At 36.7% G+C, this 26935-nt stretch overlaps 4 protein-coding genes and 1 pseudogene across 4 annotated transcripts; 1 reads left to right on the top strand and 4 right to left on the bottom strand.

The window, feature by feature from the left end:
- Positions 1 to 9299: 9299 nt before the first annotated feature.
- On the bottom strand, positions 9300 to 13281 carry LOC120166057 (hyoscyamine 6-dioxygenase-like). The gene is made up of 6 exons (XM_039175443.1): positions 12820 to 13281; positions 12351 to 12669; positions 12008 to 12264; positions 11551 to 11695; positions 9843 to 10061; positions 9300 to 9782 (listed from the first exon to the last, which is right to left on the bottom strand). The coding sequence occupies exons 1-6, from the start codon at positions 13260 to 13262 to the stop codon at positions 9300 to 9302; spliced, it is 1866 nt and encodes a 621-aa protein (XP_039031374.1). The 5' UTR covers positions 13263 to 13281.
- Positions 13282 to 15657: 2376 nt separating this feature from the next.
- Positions 15658 to 18689, bottom strand: LOC120166056 (annotated as a pseudogene).
- Positions 18690 to 19004: 315 nt separating this feature from the next.
- Positions 19005 to 21911, top strand: LOC120165892 (CDT1-like protein a, chloroplastic). Its single transcript, XM_039175323.1, has 7 exons — positions 19005 to 19343; positions 19425 to 19544; positions 19654 to 19888; positions 20194 to 20967; positions 21188 to 21389; positions 21474 to 21564; positions 21686 to 21911. The coding sequence occupies exons 1-7, from the start codon at positions 19051 to 19053 to the stop codon at positions 21741 to 21743; spliced, it is 1773 nt and encodes a 590-aa protein (XP_039031254.1). The 5' UTR covers positions 19005 to 19050; the 3' UTR covers positions 21744 to 21911.
- On the bottom strand, positions 21902 to 23894 carry LOC120166055 (WAT1-related protein At2g39510-like). Its single transcript, XM_039175442.1, has 8 exons — positions 23704 to 23894; positions 23557 to 23619; positions 23325 to 23441; positions 23001 to 23232; positions 22553 to 22714; positions 22311 to 22462; positions 22065 to 22227; positions 21902 to 21943 (listed from the first exon to the last, which is right to left on the bottom strand). Exons 1-8 carry the CDS (start codon positions 23892 to 23894, stop codon positions 21902 to 21904), a joined length of 1122 nt encoding a protein of 373 aa, XP_039031373.1.
- A 486-nt stretch (positions 23895 to 24380) lies between these two features.
- Positions 24381 to 24940, bottom strand: LOC120165970 (WAT1-related protein At5g13670-like). The gene is made up of 2 exons (XM_039175396.1): positions 24807 to 24940; positions 24381 to 24731 (listed from the first exon to the last, which is right to left on the bottom strand). The coding sequence occupies exons 1-2, from the start codon at positions 24911 to 24913 to the stop codon at positions 24569 to 24571; spliced, it is 270 nt and encodes an 89-aa protein (XP_039031327.1). The 5' UTR covers positions 24914 to 24940; the 3' UTR covers positions 24381 to 24568.
- Positions 24941 to 26935: the final 1995 nt, after the last annotated feature.

The following is a 26935-nucleotide window of genomic DNA, read 5'->3' as shown; positions in this document are numbered from 1 at the left end:
TTATTGCCTCACTAAGTCTATGACTTAGCGTGTAAGTGATTTACACGTAGGTACCAAGAATCAGGAAAAGTGGAAATAGAAGTAGCACGGACAACAATACTATTAAGAGATCAGATCAGAAGTAATTGAAAAAGTATGTACTTGGTTATGTATAGAGTGTTGGCATGTAATAAGTGTTAATTACGAATACGCTGATCGATTTTGTATTTTATGGTCTTATGTAAATTAAAGTATTTCATTTTAATGAAAGTTTTAAAAATTCCCGGGATTTTCTATAAGAGTCAAGGTTTTGAAAAGTCAATGTGACACCTCAGACTTGTATTCGGGTCGGATATGAGTTAAGGGTGTTACATTTAATGATATTAGAGCTACGGTTTAGTCGATTCTCGGCATAAACCGAAGTCTAGAGTATCTTATAAGGTATACATGCCAAAAAATAGTGGAAACTTCTAATCTGATGGAAAAGTAAGTATGTTGTTTTGCTAATAGAATTATATGGTTGTATTTTTATAGATGTCCGGACAAAGTAGATCTAGAAATGAAGCGGGAGACGATAGACCCGCTGAAAGCAGTAATTCACCTGCCCTGGCCAGGTAGAGTGAAGAACAGACATCCTCTGGAATGCCTGTCAATGATCAAGATATATTCTTTAGAACGTTAGACACGGTATTGACGCGTTTCCAACCTCCTGTTACTTCAACTCCAAAAATGAATGTTGCGAAAGAGTTGAAGGGATTAGGAGCTCCAGAGTTTAAAGAGGAAGCCAATGAAGGTCCTGTTACTGCGGACCTTTGGCTTAATGACATGAAAGTCATGCTTATGGGACTTCATTGTTCCGATACTGAGAAGCTGGATGGAGTAATTTCCTTGTTGAGAGGACAACCAAGGATATGGTGGACCAATGTTACATTGAGTATGTCTAACGCCCAAGTAACTTGGTCTTTCTTTTTAGAAGAATTCAAGCATAAGTACATCGGAGATCAATTTGTTCGTCAAATGAAGCAAGAGTTCATGAATCTAAAGCAATGGAATCACACTGTATATGAGTATGAGTGTGAATTCAATAAGTTGATCCGCTTTGCTGTCGAGATAGTTCCTACAGAAAATAATGTTTGTGAGTGGTTCGTAGAGGGTTTATGTCATCGGTTAAAGGAAATGTTGATTGTCTTGAATTTATCATCATTTCAAGAAGTAGTTAACCGTGCCAAGGCTCTGGAAAGAGCTCAGAATGAGAGGTTTGAAAATTCAAGAGCTCAGACAGTCAAAAGAACGGGTGTTTCTTCAAGTTCCGCACCATCAAAAAGGGCAAAGATGCTGGTTTTCGACCCCAGGTTAGATCTGAATTAGTGGCATCCTCCGCTAGAGGATCAAATCAAATGAGAGGTAGACAAACTCAGTCAGTGGAATCTGGAGCTGGGAGAACTAATCAGAGTCAAGCCAGACAATGCCCGTATTGTGGAAAGAATCATTTAGGGGTATGTCGAATGATTTCTGGAGTCTGCTTTAGATGTGGAGACGCCGGACATTTCGTTCGAGATTGTCCAATGTCAACCAGTAAATCTGTACAGCCAGAGAGGTCTGTTTCTGTAGCCCAGAGGGGAAGAGGTAGAGGCAGAGGAAGAAGTCAGTCAGAGTCTTCTACTCAACAGGAGATACACTCCACTGCTCGAGTGTACAACCTCAAGACCAATAAGGATTGTGATGATCCAGATATTATAACCGGTACCTTTCTATTGTTTGACAAAGATGTTATTGTATTGATTGATCCGTGATCTACATATTCATATATTACTAGTACGTTAGTAAGAGAATTGAACATTCCTTTAGAAACTACTAGTAATGAAGTAATAGTGACGAATCCACTAGGGCACAGTGATCAGGTAAATATGGTGAGCCGAGGGTGTCCCATACGGATTCAGGGAATTGAATTTCCTGCTAATCTGATGGAATTACCTTTTGACGAATTCGAAGTGATACTGGGAATGGATTGGTTATATCGTTATTACGCTGATGTCGATTGTAGATTGAAAAGAGTGACATTGAGAAGTTCTGAAGGAATAGAAGTTATTGTATTTAGTGAAAGATGGAATCCATTAGCAAGTGTGATTTCAGTGATGACTGCAAAGAAGTTACTGCTATAGGGATGTCCAGGGTTTATTGCTAATGTACTGGATATTAGAACCAAGGAGAAATGGATTGAAGAGATTCCTATAGTCAGAGAGTTTCTCGATGTATTTCCTGCAAAGTTGCCAGGTTTACCTCCTGACAGAGAGGTAGAATTCCAGATTGAGATAATACCAGGAACAACGCCCATTGCAATGGCACCATACAGAATGGCTCCAAAGGAATTACAAGAATTAAAGATTCAATTAAAGGAGTTATTGGACAAAGGGTTTATTAGACCAAGTGTATCACCTTGGGGAGCTCCAGTTCTATTTGTTAAGAAGAAAGATGGATCAATGCATCTTTGTATCGTTTACAGACAACTCAATAAAGTGACCATCAATAACAAGTATCAACTTCCCCGAATCGACGATTTATTTGATCAATTAAAGGAAGCTTCAGTGTTCTCAAAAATTGATCTACGTTCGAGTTATCATCAATTAAAGATTCAAGAAAAAGACATTTCGAAAACGGCGTTTAGAACAAGATATGGTCATTATGAATTTATCGTGATGCCGTTTGGAGTTATGAATGCACTAGCTGCTTTTATTGATTTAATGAACAGAATTTTCCAACCGTATTTGGATCAGTTTGCTGTGGTGTTTATTGATGATATTTTAATATATTCAAAGTCAGAATAAGAGCATAGTTCACACTTACAGATTGTTTTACAGACTTTACAAGACATGAAGCTTTATGCTAAATTATCTAAATGTGAATTCTGGTTGAATGAAGTGGCATTCCTTGGACAAGTAATTTCTGCAGAAGGAGTTCGAGTGGATCCCCAAAAGATTAAAGCTATTCTGGAGTGGAAAGTTCCAAAGAATGTATCGAAAGTTAGAAGTTTTCTGGGGTTAGCTGGTTATTATCGAAGGTTTGTTAAAAACTTTTCGATTATAGCATTACCCATGACTAAACTGTTGAAAAAGGAAGTAAAATTTGTTTGGACTCAAAAATGTCAAGAGAGTTTTGAAAAGTTAAAGAAGATTCTTACAGAAGCTCCAGTGTTAGTTCAACCCGAGTCTGGAAAGAACTTTATAGTGTATAGTGATGTGTCTCATAGTGGTTTGGGATGTGTATTAATGCAAGAAGGCAAAGTGGTAGCCTATGCTTCGAGACAACTAAAACCGCATGAGAAAAATTATCCAACACACGACCTAAAGATGGCGGCAGTAGTGTTTGCTTTAAAAATATGGCGTCACTACTTGTATGGTGAAAAGTTCTACTTGTATACAGATCATAAGAGCTTAAAATACTTGATGACTCAGAAAGAGTTGAATTTAAGACAAAGAAAATGGGTGGAATTTCTCAAGGATTATGATGTGGTGATTGATTTCCATCCTGGAAAGGCAAATGTGGTAGCAGATGCCTTGAGTCGAAAGACGTTTGTAGCTTTGCGAACTCTTGATGCTAGATTATCGTTAAGAGAAGATGGTGCAATTTGTGCAGAATTGACAGTCAAGCCCGTTTGGCTAAATCGAATTAAAAAATTGCAAGTTAAAGATGAAAAGTGTTTAAAGAGGATACAACAGATAAAGAATAGAGAGGGTACGGATTATGAAATTAAGTCTGATGAGAACTTGTATTATCAAGAAAGATTAGTAATTCTGGATGATGATGAATTAAAGAATGATTTGTTAACGGAAGCTCATTGTAGTCCATTGACAATGCATCCGGGAGGGAACAAAATGTATATGGATCTTAAGAGTCGATATTGGTGGCCGGGAATGAAGAAAGACATTTCAAAATTTGTATCAAAGTGTTTGACTTGTCAACAAGTCAAAGCTGAACATCAAGTTTCATCAGGATTGTTACAACCAATTTCAATTCCTCAATGGAAATAGGAAAACATAACGATGGATTTTGTGACGGGTTTGCCTTTAACTCTGAATAAAAAGGATTCAATCTGGGTAATCGTGGATAGATTGACTAAGTCAGCCCATTTTATTCCAGTACAAACTGATTTCTCCATGGATAGGTATGTTGAATTGTATATTAGAGAGATTATATGGTTGCATGGTGTACCTATTTCCATAGTTTCTAATCGGGATCCTAGATTCACATCACGGTTTTGGAAGTCATTACATAGAGCATTGGGAACTCGGTTAAACTTCAGTACAGCGTTTCATCCTCAAACTTATGGTCAATCCGAGCGAACTATTCAAATTCTGGAGGATATGCTAAGAGCTTGTGTCATTGAATTCAAAGGATTGTGGGAAAGGCATTTACCACTTGCTGAATTTGCATACAACAATAGTTATCAGTCAAGCATCAAAATGGCTCCCTATGAAGCTCTATACGGAAGAAGATATCGTACGCCCTTGAACTGGTATGAACTTAAGGATCGAGAAGTTATTGGTCCTGAGTTGATTCAGAATACAGAAGAGAAAGTTCAAGTAATTCAAAATAATCTGAAAGCTGCAGCTGATAGACATAAATCGTATGCTGATTTAAAAAGGAAAGAAATTGAATTTCAAGTTGGAGATAAAGTGTTCTTGAAAGTGTCTCCGTGGAAGAAAATATTGAGGTTTGGACGTAAAGGAAAGTTGAGTCCTCGGTTCATTGGACCTTATGAGATTACTAAGAGGGTAGGATCAGTAGCATATCAGTTATTTTTGCCACCTAAAATGGAAAAGATACACAATGTTTTTCATGTCTCAATGCTTAGGAAATATAGATCTGATCCATCTCACATTGTGACTCCTGGAGAAATTGAAGTTCGACCAGATTTAACTTATGAGGAAAAACTGTTCAAATATTAGTACATGAAGTCAAGCAACTAAGGAACAAGACTATTCCATTGGTTAAGGTCTTATGGAGGAATCACAAAGTAGAGGAAGCAACATGGGAACGTGAAGAGTACATGAGGATTAAGTACCCCTACCTCTTTGCATAATGAAAATTCGAGGACGAATTTTCTTAAGGGGGAGAGTTGTAACATCCTCAATACCGGGTTAGTGACTAACTTGGAAAGTTTCAAATTTTGGTGATTAAAATAGAATGAATGAATAGTATAAAGATTTATATGTAAATTATTGTGTAGGATTGAATTTAAAGGAAGAAGGAATGGAATGGCAAAAGAGTCATTTGCAAGGAAAATTAATTAAAGAATGGATAAGGATATATATGAGTACAAGTGGGATGAAAAGAAGAGAACACCAAAGCCTTCCAGAGTTATCTTCTTCTTCTTTCTTCCTTGTACGTGTGAACCAAAGCAAAGGTAATAATTCTGATTATTGAGTTTCTTGTTAAATTTAATATTGGGTTTTGATTATTAGATGATAACTAAGCTTAAGGAAAGCTTAAGTTATCTTAACATCAAAGGATGATTGAGTTAGGAGAGATTTAAGATTTGAAGTTCTTAAATGAAATCTTGGAATAGAGTTCATAACTAGAATTGAAAGTTATATTTGACTTGTCATCAATCTAGTTAAGATATACGAAGTGTTAAAAACGGAATTCAAACATGTTGATTTATTAATGTAATTCTTGAATTACATATGAAGGATATGATTTGAAGGTTTAAGATGAAATAAATGAGTATAAATTGGTTTAAGGATGTGTACTAGAGTTAAGAATGAAAAAAGAGATTAAACATGAAGGATTTAATCCAAATGAATGAACTTTCGGGTTCAAAAAGAGGATTCTGGGAAGAGTGCACCGATGCACATTCATGGTGCATCGATGCATTAAGGTTAAAACCCAGAAATTGTTTGAATGTGCACCGATGCATTGGTAGTGCATCGATGCACTCTTTTAAAATAAATACATCGAATTCAATTCATGCATCGATGCATAAGTAGTGCATCGATGCATCCCAGTAATAATACTACATCGAATACCTTTTATGCACCGATGCATCAGTAGTGCATCGATGCATACCTTCATTAAAAGATGAAATTGACTTTTCTCTTAGTCTAAAGAGTGAATCATTAGAGTATATTAGTTATAATACTGATATAGATCCATGTGCGATTATGTAGATACTAAAAGTAAGCTTATTCTGGAACAATCAAAGGATTAGAATCGAATCAAAGCAAAGCTAAGGTGAGTGCATACTATATGTATATTATAATGGAATAAGACTTGTGATAAGTCTAATCCCTATGTTGATTTTTATAATACAGTAGTTGTGAATATGCATACATGATAATTATTGTGATACATGCATAAGACATATATATGTTCATGTGATATGATATGTGATATGAGAACATGATATGAAGTGACATGAGCTACATGATCACAAGAGAAATGACATGAGCTACATGATCACAAGAGAAATGACATGAGTACATGAACATATGAAATATAAGAATAATGCCCATAGTATACGATATGAGAATTATAGGTGTAATTGGCATGCCAAGAGTCGAGGGTATAATAGTCATTCGGGACGTAGTCCTTCGGGATGTAGGAGTCCTACGGGACGAATACTGAACTAAGGTTCGGTGCCCCATGAGGGAATATATACGAGCTGTGGTGACAGCATTAGTGCACAACCTCAATGCACTCACATACCTCTAATCTCAATAATATACATGGGCTATGCAATTGAAATACCGATTTACAGTGAAAGTGATACAAGAAGGTAAGTTTCGTATGTGCATTATATGTTATCGTGCGATAGATACATGCAAATTGAAATGTCATGATCCAATTGTAAGTATGAACATTCATAAGTTTATTGTTGCATATTCATTTATTGCCTCACTAAGTCTATGACTTAGCGTGTAAGTGATTTACACGTAGGTACCAAGAATCAGGAAAAGTGGAAATAGAAGTAGCACGGACAACAATACTACTAAGAGATCAGATCAGAAGTAATTGACAAAGTATGTACTTGGTTATGTATAGAGTGTTGGCATGTAATAAGTGTTGGCATGTAATAAGTGTTAATTACGAATACTCTGATCGATTTTGTATTTTATGGTCTTATGTAAATTAAAGTATTTCGTTTTAATGAAAGTTTTAAAAATTCCCTGGATTTTCTATAAGAGTCAAGGTTTTGAAAAGTCAATGTGACACCTCATACTTGTATTCGGGTCGGATATGAGTTAAGGGTGTTACATTAAATCCTTCATATTTCAACCCCTTTCATATTCCTAACTTTCATATACATACTTAAACTCATTAATATTCATTTATCTCATCTTTAACCTTAATATCCTCTCATCTTTAGGAATTTCAAGAATCATACCCTATTTTCCACATGTTTCAAATCCAATTCTAACACTTAATACTTCTTAATTAAGCTGATGACAAGTCAAATTTAGCTTCAAGTTCAACTTATCAACTTCATTCTGGAAATTCACTCAAGAACTCCAAATCTTTAATCTTCACTAACTCATTTATCTTTTGATTTTAAGATAACTTAAGCTTTCCTTAAGCTTAAGTATCACCTAAGAATCATAACCCAACTTTTAATTCAACAAATAACCAACTAATTAAGAAACTCACCTTTGAGCTGGAGCTTTCCTCATTTCCCACGTGTAAAATATATATATCCCCACTATCACATTTTTTTAATTCCTTAAATGATCAAATGACCATTTTACCCTTTATTTCCTTTAATAATTACTAACAACTTTTAAGAAATACTTCTAAATAAATCACTGAACTAATCCATTCTTCTACTGTATTCACCAAATTCTGAAACTTTACAATTTGGTCACTAACCCATAGTTTGGGATGTTACACATTTGAAGGGCCTAACATGTTTTCTATGTTTCCTTTCTTTTAAAACTACCGGATTATGATCCGATACACTTCTTGGAAGAGATATATGCACCAACTTAGGCTATAAGCATGCAATTTCAGGAGAAATTAGTATACTGTCCAGTCTACTAGCGACCACAGACGACCCGCCCCTAAACCAAGTGAAAACACTATCCAAATTTGGGACTTCAAACAACTTCCACCTAGAAATGAACTCTTCAAACAATCTCCTCGCAGTAGGTAGATCGGAGGCCTCCATTCTTTCAAAGACATACCTTACTACGTTAAAGTCTCCCCCACAATAACTGGACACTTGAAACTTGAGATTACATTACTTAGTTGCTCGAAAAAATCGCTCCTTTCGCTTTGATGATTTGGCCCATAGACGTTAATAATACCAATCTCTAAATTGTTCAAAATCAGTCTACCTTTAAGAGCAACTATTCGCCTATAAATAACGTTGTTATTCATCAAAAAAACATTACGGTTCCATAAGGTAATGAGACCTCCCGAGGCTCCTTCCGCAGGCGCAAAAATAGACCCCTATCAAAACATCCCTTTAAAACACGTTCAACAGAACCAGAAATTTCACCCACTTTTGATTCCTGGAATAACACTATACTAGGCTTATTGGACTATAGGACCCGACTAATTGCTCTTAACTTAACGTTTTTCCCCAACCCTCTAATATTCCAGCTTAAAACTAAGAATCCCAAATCTATAATATCTGAACACACAAAAATAACATAACAAAACAATACTCAAACCCAGATCAAAGTTTACCCAAGAGCTCATTCTGCTTCAATCTGTGGATGACCGCCTATTTCGAAGCTGAGAATACAACACTAGAGCCTCTCCAACACTAAAAGTAGCCTCCGCTTCATTTTGTAAACCCTCCGAACCAACAATGATCTCCCTCGCAGAATTAGCTTGATCCACTGTACCCCTTCTTGCAATTTGTAACAATTTTCGTCTTGTAGAACTCTTCTTCTTTCTTCTTGGAACGATACTTATAGAACGCGTATTAATTTCAACCCCATTCGTTCCTTTCTCAACGCTAAAAGTAATGTTTTCTTGAGAATTAGAATGGTCTTGGATATGCTTCGAGGATGAAGGAACCGATATCCGTCTACGATAATATGAATTAGGGCCCTCACTATCTCTCCTAAATGAGGACACCTCATCAATGAGGATGTCCAAGAGCCTAGAGCTGTTAGAAATAGATTGGGTCTTCCACACATGCCCAACATCTCTATTTAATTCCATATACCCGAAACTATCATCCACAAACAAATCCTTAGGCCCATCATTGACAAATATCGAGACCTTATGTAAGGCCTCATCCACAACAACCCTCCTTTCCACCTCAGCCTCCCCAAGTCCCCTACTAACTTCCATCAGTCCGTTGACATTATCGCTCATTTGGCAGAGCGAAGCAGCCAAATTAAATACGTCCTCATAACCAACCCTGTAGTATGGACATCTTCTATCAAATTCTCCTTACTAGTTACCACAACATCTAGGCAACACGCACCACCACCAGGCATCAAGCCATCTATGAACATTCGACTCTCTTCCTGAGCTTCTATTGTAATTTTAATGGAATATAGTCTTCCATTGCAAACAATGGAAACTTTTTCTGGGATATCCGAAGCGTAATGAACTTCCAATAAAATCCTAGCTACATCAAACCTTGACCGATTGCAAGTGTCATCTTCTACCAACAACATTTTACCCCACAAACTTCCCAACTTCATGAAGAAACTTTCACTCCATACTAATAATGGAACATCCGACAAAAGAATCCAGGTTTTAACTCTATGTTTGTTCTCATAACCCTCCAATAATTCCAACTCGTCAAACCATCGAGAAACCCAATGCTCCCTATTTAGCCAACACACCTGTCGAGCAGATTCATATTTGAATTGTATGACCACCAGTAATTCATGCCAGATACTTACCTTCACATTGAACCCATCTGCACTGAAAGAAGTCTGAACTATATCTTCATTATACATATTTTTTATTTTTCCCACCAAACAAGATTGTCTCCACGAGACCTCATTCTCCGCAATACGAATAATCTTGTTATCCTCTCCGTTTTTTGAAGCTTTCCTCACAGCTTGATCATCCTCAATCATAACATGAATCACATTATCCATACCAGATAATATTGAACACTGAGAAAAATTGACATGTTCCTTAGCCCTTCCTTCAACAGACTGACCCCCTCCGACTACTTCCTTAAAAGACCTGGAATCCCTTATCGAGGGCTTCCAAACTTTGTTGATATTTCTGTCATCGACTCACCTCTAAAACTTAGGATCTCCCTAATTATCGTGAAAAACTCTAATCTTAAAGCCATCGATAATCCTCCCCATCAGCTCTACGGACCGCTAAGTCTGCTTCCGATTGTCTTCTGAACCTAACAAAAGCAAAAGTTGAACTGGCTGCTAATGTTTTTTTTTCTAAATGCTATAAACACATCGATCACAACTCCATAGGAATGAAAAACCTCCTTAAGGATTTTAGGATGAATCCTTTTGCTTACATTGTTTACAAACACAGTATACCATTACAGACCTCGCTCATACCTCTCCATCGTTTGACTCTGATTTTAGTTGTCATTGTACTTTAGCTTTATAATTAATTGGAGCAGGGAAAACCCTAGTACATGATTCATCAAATACTTTTGATTTGAGTCTGGTACCGTTTGACCTATATTTCCCGAAGTGGCACCCTTTCGGCTGAGGTGGCGAAAGACGCATCCCCGGGGACGCGCTTTACCCGGGTTAATGCTGAGTTGGCTGCCACGTGTGGAAGGCGCATCCCCGGGGACGCGCCTTCACGGGATATTGCTGATTCGGTTGCCACGTGTGAAAGACGCATCCCCGGGGACGCGCCTTTCATTAAATGTCTTAAATGCCCATCCAATTTTCCCCCAACTACCCCTCCTCCTCCCCTATATAAACCCCCTCAACCCCCCTCATTCTTCACACCAAAATCATCTTCTCCTCTCTTATATTACTCAAATTCTCTAAATCTTTTAGTTTTAAATTTCTTATTAGTGGTAATAAATTTATTTTTAAGTTAGTATTTTTTAAATATTTATTATATTTTATATTAATATAATTATATAAATATTATTTTTTATTAAAATAATTTTTATAAAATAATTTTTTTAAATTTATTAATTAATTATTTTTTGTGCTAATTATTATTTTTTTTGTCTACAGTTATAATGGAAAGTGAAATGCTGCTGCGATTGGATGCTGACCATATCTACAGTATAATTAAATGTGTAATTATACTGATTTTATTAAATTATGCATCAATATTTTCGTTAAATATTGATAAGAGGTGACTAGATTGATAACATTTAAATAATTAACTGATAAAATTAATAGATCGATAATCACAATCAAAAATAATAATATAATCATATGTGTAATATTATAATTTCATACATTTTTCCTATAACTACAATAAAATCAAAACTGGTTTTCATCTATTGTTCTATCAGATTAATGTGGATAATTCACTCCACCTTTAACACACATTAAAAAAATACATTTGATAATTCTTACATTATAATCGAAACACTTTACATAATATATTACTAATTTATAATAATAATAAAAATAAAATATTTATTATTAAAAAAAATACCAGCGTGGTATCTGAATCAGCAATACCCAGTGAAGGCGCGTCCCCGGGGATGCGCATTCCACACGTGGCAGCCAACTTAGCATTAACTCGGGTAAAGCGCGTCCCCGGGGATGCGCCTTTCGCCACCTCAACTGAAAGGGTGCCACTTCGGGAAATATAGATCAAACGGTGTTAGAAAAGGAGATATTTGGTTAAACGGTGTCAGTTAGGTCAATTCGTCTTTTTTTTTTTTTTTTGAGTCTCCGATAAGATAAGCGGAAAAGTCTTTCCAGAGGATAGTTTCGGGACATCATCTTAGGAGATAATATATTGTATATATACGTATCAAGTCCTAAAATATAGTGGTTTGCTGTATGATTTTGATAATTTATTTGTATATATGAATATGGCATTGGGTTACAAAATGACAAGTAGGCTGCCGGAAACATGGAAATCTATATTGCTGTAAGCTGTGGACTAGAAGTCGAGAATACGGGGCGCGCTTATAAGCTCCTTCAAAGCTTCCTTATCAGGTTTGAGGATGAAAGTAGCAACAAAGTCGGTAAATTTGAAGGCCTTATAAATTGCAGGATTCCTTGCATCAACCAAAGCTTTCGCCGGTCCTATCAGGCTCTCATCGCACGGATAGACGAAGAAAGAAATAGTCGTCCTCGGATCTCTCGAATTCGTCACCACTCGATGCTCAGCTCCCATCAGTTTCCCATTGCTTATTATCTACCAAAAAAAAAAAGGGTATTCATCATTCAGTAAGCGGAACAAAAAAAAAATGAAAATTCACGTCGAATGATTCGATGGGGTACCTGTAAAAGGTAGCCTATATTAACCACGAACGCATGAGGAATCGGTTCGACGCAGATCCATCGGCCATCTTTGAACACTTGCAGGCCATGTACCTGGCCTTGAAGAAGAATGGTGATGATCGTAGGGTCACGGTGTTTAAATAATCCCAGTGTTAAACTCGGTTCAGGGCATGGAGGGTAGTGGTTAATCATGATTTTGGGGTCTTGACTCAGTTCGTTGCTCAAATAATCGGTGCTAAGCCCTAACCCTTGGCATATAAACTCCAGGATTCTGCAACTCAGCTTCCATAACTCAACCGAATACGCCCCAACAACTTTTCTGAAACAAATGAACACCAAAAAGGAAGATTGAAATTTGAAAGAGTCCAAATGTGGACAGTCAAGAGGAATATTTCATGCACATGAAAAGCTGGAAAGTTTTCAGATATGTCATTTATAAAGTTTGATTGTGAAGGACGTGATGGTTTACCTGTATCTAGTTGGCTTTTCAGGCCAAAATTGAATGTGTTCAGCTGAAGGACGGCAAGGGTGCGTCACCGCATCTCTCCACAAGTGGAACTCCTCCCTCGGGTAAACGTAGCTGCTCGTGTACAGCTTGCAGCTCCCCTTCGGGTCCTTGGCGCATTCCTTTTCCTTGTCCGACCCGGGCATTGCATGGAACTCCTCTGCAACTTCCATGGTTTCATCCATCAAATACTCCGAAACTCCATGGTTGATTACCTGAAAAAATCCGTAGTCCTCGCTGGCTTTCAGAATTTGTCGGACCGTCTCGTTTCGATCGCGACACTGAAGATCGATCACCGGGATGGATTCCCCCAACGGGACGATGAGATCCCCTGGTCTTGTCTCCGGTGGCATTACGTAACTATCCGGCAAGGATCCTTTGTAGCACCAGCTTGAAAGCAGTTCCATGGTTTCAGTTTGAGGTCTAGGTACAGGAGGGGAGAATTAAAATGCTTGCTAGAAAGTTGACCCTTAAATAAACAACAAACAAGGTCATTCGCCAGCATATGCACTTGCATCATCAATATTTCTAATTATAAAGCAATGATACGGAATTGCCAAGTTGACTATTTTTTTAACGAGAGATTAATAATAAAGTAGTTCACATTGTTTTCCCAAGATGGTGCCCCAAACGTAAATAATCATTTAAATTGGGCATTCGAGATTAGGGATGGGTATTTGATCAAGTCGAGTAAAAAATTTTCGAGTTATTCAAGTTGCTGAGTCGTATTTTACCATTCAAATTTAACTTGAAATTTTTTCGAATCGAGTTTAAAAAATTCGAGTCGAGTTATTCTAGTTTCTATACTAATTTTATTATAATTATTTATAGTATTATGACAATGATTTATTCCAAGTTTTTGGTTTTATCTAACCATATATATATATTATAATGTTATTTAATATATCAAATACAATATAAAATTATGAAATATATTCATAATAATATATTTTAAAGAAAGTATTTTGAGGGTAAAATATAAATGAGCGTATAAATGAGTCAAGGAATTGATGAGAATAAAGAATTTGCAAACAATTTTAGTCAAAAGTCCAAATTAAGTAAAATGTAAATTTGGTATATGAGCATGTGGTTAAAATTTGGTAAAAAAAGAGAGTACATCTTTGGTAAAAAAGAAATAAAAATTGAAGTTACACAGAAATTCTATTGTGGTATATGAGGAAGTGGGTCAAATTTGGTAAAAAATGACTTAAAATAAATCACAAATTGAAGGAATAAGGACATTATGAAAATTGAAGGACTAAATTGAAAAATAAAAAAATGTTATCAAAAAGAGGAATTGAAAATACACATGTATTCTACTATGGTTTAGGATCATGTGGCTCAAATTGGATAAAAACAGACTTAAAATAAATGACGAATTGAAGAAATAAGGATATTATGAAAAGTTAAAGGACTAAATTGAAAAATAAAAAATTGTTATCAAAAAGAGAAATTAAAAGTACACATGTATTGTATTATGGTTTAAGAGCATTTGGTTCAAATTTGGTAAAAAAAATGGACTTAAAATGAAGGAAGAATTGAAGAAATAATAAAATCAGGGACTAAATCGTAAAACTATCAAAATACTTAAATCAAATTTTTGATTTTTCGAGTAACTCAAAAATTCAAAATTTCAACTCGACTCAAACTCGAAAACCGAATTTATAATCGGAGTTGACTATAATAACTCAAATAACTCAAAATTAAAAAAAAAATCGAGACGAGTCAGAATTTTACTCACCCTAAAAGATATTACTCCATGCTGCCATCCATTTACTTTATTCATTCATTTCACTAGGAATGGTTTGTTTTTTAATATGAATTCACGCACAATGTACTGATAAAGTTATTTAAATTTGGAATTTTTTTTTGCCTCGTTTTGCCTTTTTTTTCTTCTTCTTCTTCTTATTTTTATTTAGCTCATGACAGTATTAGTCGTGGTATTAATTGTCGATAGTCAACGTTTATTATTTTTCTTTTACTTTTTTATATGGCAATTTTACTTATACTTTATTTTTTTTAGTTTCTAATAATATTATCTTTATATTATGTTTTCCTATACCTTTTCACGCGTTTTTATTATTATTTATTGATCGTTTGATTGTTCTCTTCCTTTAATTTTTTGATTTGACGTCATATCGATCGCTCATGATGACATTTATTTGTTATCCTACTGACATTCATTGCTTTAGACCACCAGTTTAAATTTAAATATAAGATTTACATTAAGAGATAGTTTTCTCGTGATGTTCAACTTTAATTTGTGATTGTCGATAGTCTCTTAATAGTTTGATCTCTTATTGCGGTTCAATTGACGATACAATCAGATCTGTTCGTATTTATATCTCGTGATGTAATAATTATATATTCAATTCACGTTTATAGATTTAAATCTTTATTATAATTCTAAACAATTCATTTTTAATAAAATTAGCGACTTCTGTTTACATAAAAAAAATTTCAAATCCGGATTATTATCTTAAGGAACATACCATCACTTTCTGTTACATAAAACGTATACTAAAAGGAAGCATTTGTGTTGGGAAGAATAGTCTAATTATATAATTTCCGATAATCACGTATTGGTAAACCACTACGTTGGATGATTGCAACAAGTAAACTACTAATAAAAATTATGTAACATATATGTTTATTTATTTCTTTTTTTTAATAAGAGTTGTTATCATAACGCCTTCAATGTAAATTTAATTAATTCAATTACCAACACTTATTAATCATGCTCGACCAAGAAATTAACTCATATGCAAAGAAAATACATGGAAATTGAATAAAATTTCGAGATATACACAGATCACAGAGCTAACCGTGAATCATCATCTTAGCATGTTCCTTCCAAGTCTTGAGCTGTGGCCTTTCTAGAACCAACCTCAGAATGAATCTATATACAACAAAGAATACAGTGTTTCTTCCATTGACATAAGACCCCATTTCCATTTCATTCATCATATCATCAAAATGGAGACTTAGATCCCCTCCGGCTTCAAGATCGTCCAAGAAAGTCGTCCGGGATAACCTCCGAGAATCCCTCTAATCAAGGAATTGATCGTGATCTTCTACACTTCTCTCGGACAAGTTATCTAAAGGGTGGTTTGAAGAATAGTGATTAAAATCGGGAGGCTCAAGAAAACTGGTTTGGGATTCTGCACCCTGCGAACCGCCTCTAAGCCACCAACAGCTCCGTGTAGGGTGCACCGTTTCATTTGTATCTTGATGCTGAAGTACACTCCCACGGAAGAAAGGAGCTGACGTCGAAGCTTCAGGATGTGGCCGTGACACTTCTTCAAAGAGGTGTGGCCGGTGCTCTTAGTCTCTTGCTTTGTTATGCGTTGTGTTGAATGGCACCCAATAATCCCCATGTTGTTGCTCAACTGATTCTAATGGCCTTGTTGCATCGTCTCTCCTATAACCGGACGCATGGTGAGCTCGAGAGGTATAATACCAATCTAGAAGATACGGCTGATTCTTTTGATCAGCATCAAGTAGCCAGAAAGAACCCATATTGTAGCCCGTGCCAGGAATGTTCTGCTGTGTTTGCATACCGTTTCTATCACCGTAAGCTCTAAGCGGGCTACCTCGCCACAATCTACCTGAAGAATATGCAAGTCTAGCTCCCTTCCCTTGCAACATTTTCTCCCTGAAAGTTCTAATATTTGACAGAAACCTCTTACCCTGAGCATCTGGTTCCCATGAAGGGTAGCTACTCTGGAAACTGTAATCGTGATTTGCAATAAAATACATCGAGATGAAATTATACATTAGGGGAGATTCTAAAGTGGATAACAACCATGAATAATCACAAAACTGAACTTTAAAGCAACAGAAATAGAAATTATGAGGATAGGAAGGCACTGGAAGCAATCAGCCAAGAAACAATCGTACGCATTCATATTCAAAGCTTGCTGTCGTTTATCACAGGGAATACTAATAATAGATTTAAGGTGATTTTGGATTTCCCAAACCATATTCACCAAGAAAATCATGTGCAAGTTTAGGACAGAGCAAGTACAGAAATTCAATTTTCTTAGTCATACTTCAAGAATGATTTCTCCATTTTCCCCTGGGAGCTCCTCCGTTCACGAGGCACATTGTGTGGAGCGCCATAATTACAATCGCCATGGTTTTGGAAATCAAAGACACTAAAACTGCAGACAAGGGAATAATTAGACTCATTATCTCGATCGGCACATGAATTAGCTAGTAACAAACTGGTGGCAAAAAAATCTCTCCAACACCTTCAACATCGACTGTAAAATCAGCAATGAACTTCAAAATGTCATCCAATCGCTGCAAAATAAAGGCAGAGCATTTACCTCTAAAACTAAGATGTCAGGAATAAGACAACAATAGAAATAACGTCCAAAAAGAAAAACCTTGGGCACAACAAATAGAAGCAAGAATGGAGTGAGGAAAATTGAGGTCATCTCCTCCAGCAACATCATTCCAGTATACTGCATCACAACATAAAAAAGAAAAGAAAAGTACACTGAGTAAAAAATAATTCAAAAATTCTGAAGTAATTGGTGCAGCTATATAGCGAACCAAGGAATTATGATTGCCAGCAATCGGTGAAGCAAATTAGTCAGAAGAAATTATATTTTGTTACTTGAAAACCCTTAAGACTTCTTGGAGTTGCAAACTCCTATATTACTGGTAAAACAAAGACAGGAACCATGCTGGATTACCTGAAATAGAGTTTCAAACTCTTTTCGGACTGTTTCAGTATTTTCTTTATCACGCCATCTCTTTGGCATATAATGTGTATGTTGCACCACCATAGACATTGCTCCTTCTGGATCAAGAACCAAAAGTTCATCTGTAACAGCAGCCCGGCTAATAGCTGTGATGGTTCCAAAAACAGCCAGTCCATCCCAAAACTCAAATGTTTATCGCAAAATTCTGTCAATAAGAAGAAAATCAAACAAATTCATACTCACATGCACTAAAAAGGGAGATACGACAAAAACAGAATGCTAATCCATTATTATCTACATCAGAACAACAAGACTAAACAACATTAGGAGGTGAACAAAACTGAATAGAAACAACAAATAAAACAAGACATGGAAGAAACAAATCATCAAAAAAAGATTTGTCCCAATCCTTATGGTAATTAACAAAGTTCAAATACCTGCAAATCATAAGTTGGAAGAAAACCAGAATCCTCACTTAGAAGAACCAGCTGGCAACAAGCTACAAATTACAGCAGTTTGATCCAAGAAACTTAATTGCGATCCTGAACACACATAGCAGCGACTTTTAAATGAATTGGTGCTCATTCTTAACAAATATCATTTCTATACAGTATACATGCTAAGAAAGAAGGTAATTCTTTGCGAATTTAAGTCAATTATGATAAAAAAAAAACTTAAAAGACAACCCAAATTATATCCATATAAAGTTAACGCCAAGATCATCCGTTCACGAAAATAAGTAACAAAAAGTAGTGGAATTTTCCTCCGACCTACCAACGAGAAGCTCCAATAACACCCACTAAGGATTATTCCACACAAAAAAAAAAAAAACAAACAAACAGAAGCTTGACCGTTACCCGGAGAACTCCAAGAAATAAAATGAAACAAAAGTTTTGGTTTCTGAGAGAATCGTTTTAAAAAATACAAGTTAAGCCATTTAAGAAGTTAAAGAAAAGGGCGTCTTTGGGCTTCTCTTCTTCTCTTTGAAAATAAAAAATGAATGAAGGAGTGAAGATGAGTAATACCTGTTGTTATTTGTTTGAGCAGCCTAAGGAAGGAAGGTTCATGTTTCGGTGATAGCCAAAACTTTTGTACACTGCGAAGAATCTTGGCCTGCAACATGTTTTTAGTTTTATTTCCATTTTTGTCTTGGGACTTAAAGACCAATGGGCCTTTCCGACAAATTTGGAGGTCTCTTTTAATTTGTTGGGTCATATTGGGCCGGTTTTTATAAACAAAAACCGGATTCGAATGGGATACCATATCCCTATTTATTATCATAACCGTTTGCGCTACTCTCCAAACAAACCCTCAAAGAATCCGCGGGACGAAACGGACCAATTTGGCGGGAACACACGTGTCAAGCGTATATAGCTGTTCCTTCCCGCCAGAAACCCGCCCTCTTATATACTATCCCCCTTTCGTCTTCCGCCGTATCTTAATCCATCCCCTTTCTTTTTTCCGCCTCTGTGAATTTTCAGCGATGAACTCCTCGGATTCTCTCGAATCAACCCCTTTGAAATCCAAAGCTTCTCGGAACCTATACATGAAATCGCCGGTTTCCAAAACCCCAGAAAAGCACTCCTCCCATCTCCCCAACCGTGCTCGGAACCGAGGTGTCGCCCTCTCCATCAAGGAGATCCGGCAAGTGGCTCAGACCCGATCCAATGCTCCGACCGACCGGATCAAGTCGGCCCGAAAACAGATCTTGTCCTGTCCCGCCAAATCTCCTCCACCCAAAGCTTTCGGTGGCCGTCCTGATAAACTCCCTGAAAAGTAAGCCCGCTTGTCACACTGACCCTAATTTATTCCATCTCTTTATATATTTTTTTTATTTAAGTTTTTTTCCTGGAACAGGTATGAGATATTGTGCGAGTTTTACAATAGCTTAGATTCTGCAATCCGGCTGCTAAGATCGAAGGGGTCAATGCCGACTTTTACTAATATCAGCCCCAAAATAGTGTGTTTAACTGATAGGTAATTTCACCTTAATCATGTGAATTAGTGATGGCTAATAGTTTTTTAAGTTCTGTGTGGTTTGTTTTATTTGGGTATTTATCTTTTGTGGTTTGATGTTGTTTTATAGGAGGTTTTCATATGGTCATTTGGCCCAATTGAAGCATATTTTACCGGAGGCGATTGAGATAAAGAGAATGCTTGTGTTTGATGAGATGACTAGTTGCATGAAACCTGATCTCCACATTAGCATCAATCTGGATGCGATTGACTTTGGGGACAACTCAAAATCTGAGACTAAGAATCTGAAGTTAAGGAAGGTTTTTCGAGCTCGGCTTGTGGACTATGGCGAGGCTCACCCTGAGGTAGTCTTTTCAGATTGTATCAATCTTTTTTTCTTCTTCATAGAATTAGTTTGCTGTTATGCACCGTCCATATCAATTGGCTATGCTGAAAGATTTGGTGCATTAGATTTTTTTAGTTCTGAAATTCAGGTTTTTACTCTCAATTCAAGGCGGAGGAGAAGCTCTTAACTAATAAAAAGTCTAATGGTTGACTCTTAGCTGTTTAACACTTGTTTGTAATAGCCCTTAAATTGAAACAAAAATATTTGTTCTAACTACTTTTTTCATGTACCATGTTGTGTTGACTTCAATTATTGTGCTTCTAGGGTGATGAAATTCCAGAAGAAGATCTCCCAGAGCCATTCAATCGGTCAAAGCAGAATTTGCAGCTGAACATGATCAAAGGACCTTTGTCATCTGATGCGTCGGGAGTGCAAGGTGAAGTTATTCAAGAGGAAGTAAAATCACAGCCATCCAATTCAAAGCTAGCTCTCGAGACTTTACCTGGTGTAGTTAATGACCAGCCACCTGAGGTAGCATCACATGTATCTAGATCGTTTAGAAAGCGCTTTTCCCTGAAAACCTCAACCAAAGGTCAGGAAGCTGTGCAAAAATGTTCAAATTTTCATGTTCCAGAGATGTGTGCCAACAGGTCTGCCTCCAGTGGCGGCACTGCATTTGCTCCAACACCATCACCAACTAAGATTTTATCTAAACCAACTATCAGTGAAACACATCACAAAGATAGCCTACCTGCAACTCCGGTCAAAGAGTCCCCTATGAAAACTGCAGATGAGTCCCCTATGAAAACTGGCAGCATTCAGTCTACTCCTGTGAAACTTGTTTCAACTCCTGCCAGGCTGATGACTTCCACGCCGACTCTACAATCTCAGAAGAGGTGTTACATGAGCCCAGATGAGGCTTCTGCTACTTCATCAAACAAGTTGGTACGCAGACCACCACTTACCAGGTCCTTGAAATTTGACACTCCTATGAAGGAAGAGAAGGTTGTTGATGAAGTCCATGCGATGGCAGGCAAACCAGTTAATAAAGATGAAGATGATGTTCTTTCTATTTTGCCTGAAAGCCTTCGGCATTCAGTAAGCTCTCTTCCTTTTTGCCACCATCTTTTTAAGATCATGAATTCTGCTTAGTTTAGTAATTACTTAGTCACTTACCCTTGACTTACCCAGATAAATATCACTCGTTTAGTTTCTATTAGCATTGGTAAATTCATCTGAAAATAGTGCATGGAATTGTAAGGGTCTTGCCTTGATTGCATGAGTAAAATGCAAAGGTAACTGAATATTATCCTTGCAGATAAAGGAGAAAGAGAGGAAAGCAATGGAGGAGCGAGATCCAGCAATCTCGCAAGCAAAGAGACGACAACGAATGATTGCCTGCCTGCCTAAGCTCTTCAACATGATTCATTATCTATTCCAGTCCATAAAGCGCTCAGTTATTACCAAAGAGGAGCTTATGCACAAACTAATTGCTGGCCATTGTGATATTGCTGATAGAGGTAAGCCTTTTGCTAAACAGTTCGTAGCTCATGGCTGGATATTGAAAACATTAGCTGAACTATTTCTTCGCTCTGCTTTCACAGGAGAAGTTGAAGAACAGTTAAAACTGTTGCAAGAGCTGGCCCCAGAATGGATATATGAAAAGATGGCCTCAGCTGGGGATTTACTCGTTTGGTGAGTCTCAACTTAATTTTGACTCTCATTGGCATTCGCCACATATAATGTTTTATTAGAAACATGGAAATTGTTTAAGAAAATGCTTCTAATTGGTATTTGCTATCCGATTATTTGCCAGCATCAATAAAGTGTCAAGCGCAGAGTCAATACGAACACGTCTCCAAGAGGCACAATAGGTCGAAAATGAGTGATAATCAGAGCCCCGTTCCATTAAATTATTCATATTGACACCTGGAGTTTGATATTTTGAAATTTATGTCAAGGTTCTGCTTTTGTAAGCAAATTAGATGCGTGTATAACCATATTTATGTATTTAAGCTACTATTGACTCTGATCACCATGTTAATGTAAATGCTTCCCTTGACTGCTTTTGTATCTGTTGCAATTTACCCAAAATAGCAATCAAACAACGAGCACCATTATGTTATTTTCCAGCCTGCTAATTATTTGAGATGATTCAAGTTCTTTGGAATAAATACAGCTTGGTTTTAGGGTACTTCCTTTTCTCGAGAATCCGAACCCTCCTCCGGTACCTTCACCACAACATCACAATGTGAAGAAGATTGCTGTTGGTCTTGAGTCTTGATGTTAGTCTGATCTTTTTCCTTCCCCCACAGAAGCAAGTATAAACCGATAATGGCAATTGCTCCACCAAGGATGCTGAATGGTAAAAAACAAGAATTAGTGCTTTCTATAGATATGATATAGCGATTTGGTGAGTACGAAATGAACCATCTTTTTACCTGCCGACTTGTAGTTTTTCACCCAGAATAAAGTACGCAGAGAAAGCAACCATAACTGCTGAAAGGGGAGTAAATACTGTGACAAAGACTGGACCTTTCCTTTTCATGCACCAGAGCTGGAGGAAGATACAAATATCAGAGCATACAATTCCCTGGCATATTCAATTCCATAACTAACCTCAGGACAAAGTTTCCAACACGTTTAAAATATGGTTAGCAGCCATGAATTTTTTACTACAGGCAGAATATGTAACGGCCCAGAATTGGATACTGAACATCTTGATCGTCCATGCTGTCGGTCTGTGCTCTACAAACACTGCGTAGACAGCAGATTGCACCGCCCCGATACAGTTGATCCAGCACGTTAGTGACAGTTGAGCAGGATATTTCTTCAAAGCAACAGCCTACAAAGTTACTATATTTCTTCAAACACTGTATTTCATCGAATGATTTTGATGTAAAAAATTGCCACAATATATCTGGAAGTTGTCAATGCTAAATGAGATTCTAAATTTCTAAGTTGTATTGTATTAATAATTTATCATTGATTATTAAAATGAAGTTATTGTAGACCTGTCATTTTCATTAGCATTGAAAAATTCTGTTCAGTCAAAAAGAACATCCTACTTTTTTTTCTGGGCAAATAAGAACCGCGAGAAACTGAAAAACAGTTCAAAAAGTGAAGATCACCTGAAGAATGTACCACAGAGCCCATGAGATACAGCTAGCAACAGTCAAGATCGAACCTTTAACCCAATTCTCATGAACAGAAGAAACCCTTTTCAGGTGAACCGGAGCAGCCCTCAAGCTCCGAAATTCAGCTCCTTTGTACAAAGTGATGATGCTGACCCCCGCCAATGATGTTAAAGTTCCGGCAACTTCACCCAATCCACGGGGGCTCCGTACATCCACAACCTCCATCCTGTTCATGCAGCAAAATAACATATTTTCATGTAATAAAAAAACCCAGAAGAATTAATGGTTTTATTGAAATCAACAGTCTAATCAACCAACCTCAGAATGATGGCTATGACGAAGGTCAAAGAAGAAATAGTGTTGACCGCAGATGCAACGAATGTTGGTGAAGTGTACCTCAAGCTTGCAAAGTACATGTTCATCGTTAATCCGACTCTGTCTTTCCATTAAAAGGAATAAGAACCAAATCTTTGTGTAGTGCTGTTGCTAAATTTATGGTAAAAATTCAAACTTTTGAAATAATTACTGCCCTACTACTCTTTTATCTTACCCTATGAGAGAGAGCAAAAATATCTCCAAAAACAGCGCAAGTGTCATCTTTGGCCTTGATTTTCTGCAGAAAGAAGGCATCAGTTAGGCAATCCACAACCATCCTAACAATACCAATAACAACTGGAAAAGAATATTTAGGATTGACCTTTCGAGGAAGTATGCGAACGGTGACATCGCCAAGCCGGCGAAGATGTACCGATAAGTTATATAAACATGGGGATTTAGCCCTTCATTGAATGAAGCTTCCACGAGGAAATAAAGAATTGTATAACTTATCTGTGCTAGAACCATACTCAGGTGTGGCATGTATCTTGCAAATATCACCTTCAATGCCATTTTCGTTCTTTCGAGGTTCCCGGGTTGAAATGCTCAATACTTTGCTGGATTAGACCCGGGTTTTGACATGGTGAGGCATCATGCTCTTATGATCTATGAAGTTTCTGATGCAGAAAACTAACAGAACACTGCACAAAAGTGGAATGGAGAATACTGAAAGAGCATATATGTCCCTTGACTAAACATATTCATGAATTTTTTACTACTTTTTAGCCTAGCCGAATACAGTCAAAAGCTTGGAATCTTGTTGTATGGAGAATAAATTACACAACTTGTTTAATGAGCGTACCATAATTTATTTCCCATCCGTACTGAATGAAGGGATTGTGACCCTAAACTCCATTGAAATTGACCGGACAAGAGACACACAGCATCAGCATCATCTGTTCATAGCTATATGAGATATCTCATCTTGCAAAGATAAGTTTTTTATTGTTTAAGAATCATTTTTGCGTAGGCAAGTGAAGGAATATATGGATGATTTTCAGCAAGTTGGAGAAGTAGATTAATAAGTTAAATACCGTTCATTTATAGCAGAAATTGATTGGTTTACAGATATTGTTGACAGACTCAACCCCACAGAACACTGATTCCTAATACTATTTGCGATCATCATTGAAAAATCAATCTTTATTTTCCTAAACGCCAATTCTGATATATTCTCTGATGTTCCTTCATGGTTCCACTTTTAGTGCTGATGCTATCTCCTCCTTGTTGGCTACCGTAAACTCGATGGAATGAGTCGACGGCAGCTCTTGGCTCTTGGTGTAAGATTCAGCTTTTTCTTTGCCCCAACAGCAAGTATAAGCCAATGATACAGTGACTCCACCTAGTATGCTGAAACACAAAACCGATGAGCATATGATCCATAGCTGTGATTTGCTTCGACATTTCGAATTTTTAGCTTCTTACCTGCCCGTGTATAGTTTTTCACCGAAGACGAAGTATACTAGAACTGCGACTACGACCGTTTGAAGAGGATTAAACATGAACACAAAGACTGGCACTTTCTCCTTCATGCACCACAACTGAATGAAGATGAGGAGACCGGATAATTCCTTACATCAACAACCTCCATCCTGCATCAAGATCACGAATAGAACAATTTTGTTCATGAAACCTCCTTAAACTGCTTAAGGAATACTTATAGACTCCTAGTCTCGAACCTGAACAAGATGGCGATCAAAAACATCAAAGACGACACGGTGTTGTACACCGCCAAGACGAATGTCGGAGAAGTGCATCACATACTTATGAAGAACATTATGAAGGTTAAACATCTCCTGTTTCATGGTCAGGGAGAAATATGAACAAAAACCTTCAGAAATTCATTAGCGTTAACACAACTCAAAGTGTAGCTATTTATTGCCTACCCGAAGAGAGAAACCACAAAAATCTCCGAAACATTACTAATGGCATCTTTGGCCTGGATTTTTTGCAGACAAAAAAAAGTTTGAACAAATTAGCAAGTGAATCTGCCCAAAAGTGACCGGAAAGATCAACAAGCCGGCGAGGATAAATCGATAACTGACATAGACAGAAGTGTTTAGACCTTCATTGAAGGCAGCTTCTGTAATGAAATACACAATTGCAGACAGAATTTGGACAAGAACCATGCTTAGATGGTGCCTGTATCTTGCAAAGCTGGCCATCAATGTGTATGCCATATCTTTTGCTTGTGTAACTATATCCTTTCTCCTATTTCTCTTGGCTTATATACAGAGCAGGTAAGGCATCTTGGTACTATTTCTGAAAATGATATAAAATTCTATTTCACCATATATGGATACGTTTGGGATACATAATATACATATTTGATAAATATGGAAAGTTTGGATTGGTTTAACTCTTGCGGTGAATTGATTGGACATCTAAATAAGACATATAGGGATTAGAGATAAAAAATTCTCAAACGTCTCTTAAAAATAAAAGGGGATATTTAATAATAATAATTAAAAAAAAAAAAGAAATTAAAAGAAAGTTGAACATTTAAAACATTTAATTGGATGAATGAAAAGTTTAACATCTAAGTGTATTTCATCTTAACAATCTAGACGAGGCTTTAAACTAAGAAACATAGATATCTAACCCTCTAATGATGTTTAAGAAACATATATGTCTAACCCTTCAAACTATTTGAATTGTTTTAAATGTTTAAGTTATGAAATGAGTTTGTATTTGAAAAGAAAGAAAAAAATTAAATAACCCAATATGATATTTTATATCTATTAGTGTTACATTTAGTGGTATCAAAACTTATGTTCAGTCAGTCCTAAGATCAGTTGGTCAACTGTAGTAAGATGGCAATAAATATTTACTCTTAGGTTGTGAAATGTACTCCTTTAAGTTTGTAATTTTGATGATGTTTTCTCTCCTTAATTGTGTTTATGAAAAAATTGTGTTGGTCAATGATTCCGAGCATAGTCTCAATTGAATGGTTGAGAGTCGTGCCTCTCACTCTGATGACATGAGTGATGAGTTAGTATTGAACACTGAGAATTGTGAGGTTCGAGTTGATACAATAGTTGAGGAGATGACCTTTTTACATGGATCTGACCACTATACCTCCAAGAGATTGTAAGTGGTAAAGGAGATGACCTTTTTACATTGATCTGACCACTACACCCCCAAGAGATTATAGATGTTACCACTACGACACTTATAGCTCCTCTTGTTGCCCCACTTGTGGCCTTACCACATAAGTCATCGTTTGAGAGGCGGTTTGCTTAATTCATTCTAGATGTGATAATAAGACTTGATCTGAAGTGAGAGAAAATGTCCTTACTCGATTGTTTTGAATCAATAATTGTGTTGTAACCTTCTGTGCGTGGTTGATATGGTAAATATGATGTGACGTTACAAGTTTAAACGTACGTTGTATTGCTTATGCATGCTTAATTTGATGTTATATGAAATTGGACAACCTCATCTTTGAGGCTTTAGTGGGAATTATTATCGAGGTTATGTGAAATCGAGTTTTCATATGTTAGGCTGTTATAAGTAGTGACACGTGTGTGTATGCTAGTGGCTAAGGTGTTACA

This window comes from Hibiscus syriacus, unplaced genomic scaffold (genome assembly GCF_006381635.1).
Source record: "Hibiscus syriacus cultivar Baekdansim isolate YM2019G1 unplaced genomic scaffold, ASM638163v2 tig00111621_pilon, whole genome shotgun sequence".
Taxonomy (NCBI): Eukaryota; Viridiplantae; Streptophyta; class Magnoliopsida; order Malvales; family Malvaceae; genus Hibiscus; species Hibiscus syriacus.
Note: the sequence above shows the minus strand (reverse complement) of the source record. Positions and strands in the feature narration are given on the sequence as shown.

Coding starts and splice junctions, on each gene's coding strand:
- LOC120165970 (XM_039175396.1), bottom strand. CDS start 24,913: ATGAAGGAGAAAGTGCCAGTCTTTGTGTTCATGTTTAATCCTCTTCAA. Junction 24,732..24,806: donor GAAAAACTATACACGGGCAG/GTAAGAAGCTAA, acceptor TTTGTGTTTCAG/CATACTAGGTGGAGTCACTG.
- LOC120166057 (XM_039175443.1), bottom strand. CDS start 13,262: ATGGAACTGCTTTCAAGCTGGTGCTACAAAGGATCCTTGCCGGATAGT. Junction 11,696..12,007: donor CCCCGTATTCTCGACTTCTA/GTCCACAGCTTA, acceptor TATTTCCCGAAG/TGGCACCCTTTCAGTTGAGG. Junction 10,062..11,550: donor CTGATTCAGATACCACGCTG/GTATTTTTTTTA, acceptor AATTTTTCTCAG/TGTTCAATATTATCTGGTAT.
- LOC120165892 (XM_039175323.1), top strand. CDS start 19,051: ATGAACTCCTCGGATTCTCTCGAATCAACCCCTTTGAAATCCAAAGCT. Junction 19,889..20,193: donor ATGGCGAGGCTCACCCTGAG/GTAGTCTTTTCA, acceptor TTGTGCTTCTAG/GGTGATGAAATTCCAGAAGA. Junction 20,968..21,187: donor CTGAAAGCCTTCGGCATTCA/GTAAGCTCTCTT, acceptor TTATCCTTGCAG/ATAAAGGAGAAAGAGAGGAA.
- LOC120166055 (XM_039175442.1), bottom strand. CDS start 23,894: ATGGCATTGAAGGTGATATTTGCAAGATACATGCCACACCTGAGTATG. Junction 23,233..23,324: donor GTCATAGCCATCATTCTGAG/GTTGGTTGATTA, acceptor CTGCATGAACAG/GATGGAGGTTGTGGATGTAC. Junction 21,944..22,064: donor CGGATTCTCGAGAAAAGGAA/GTACCCTAAAAC, acceptor AAATTGCAACAG/ATACAAAAGCAGTCAAGGGA.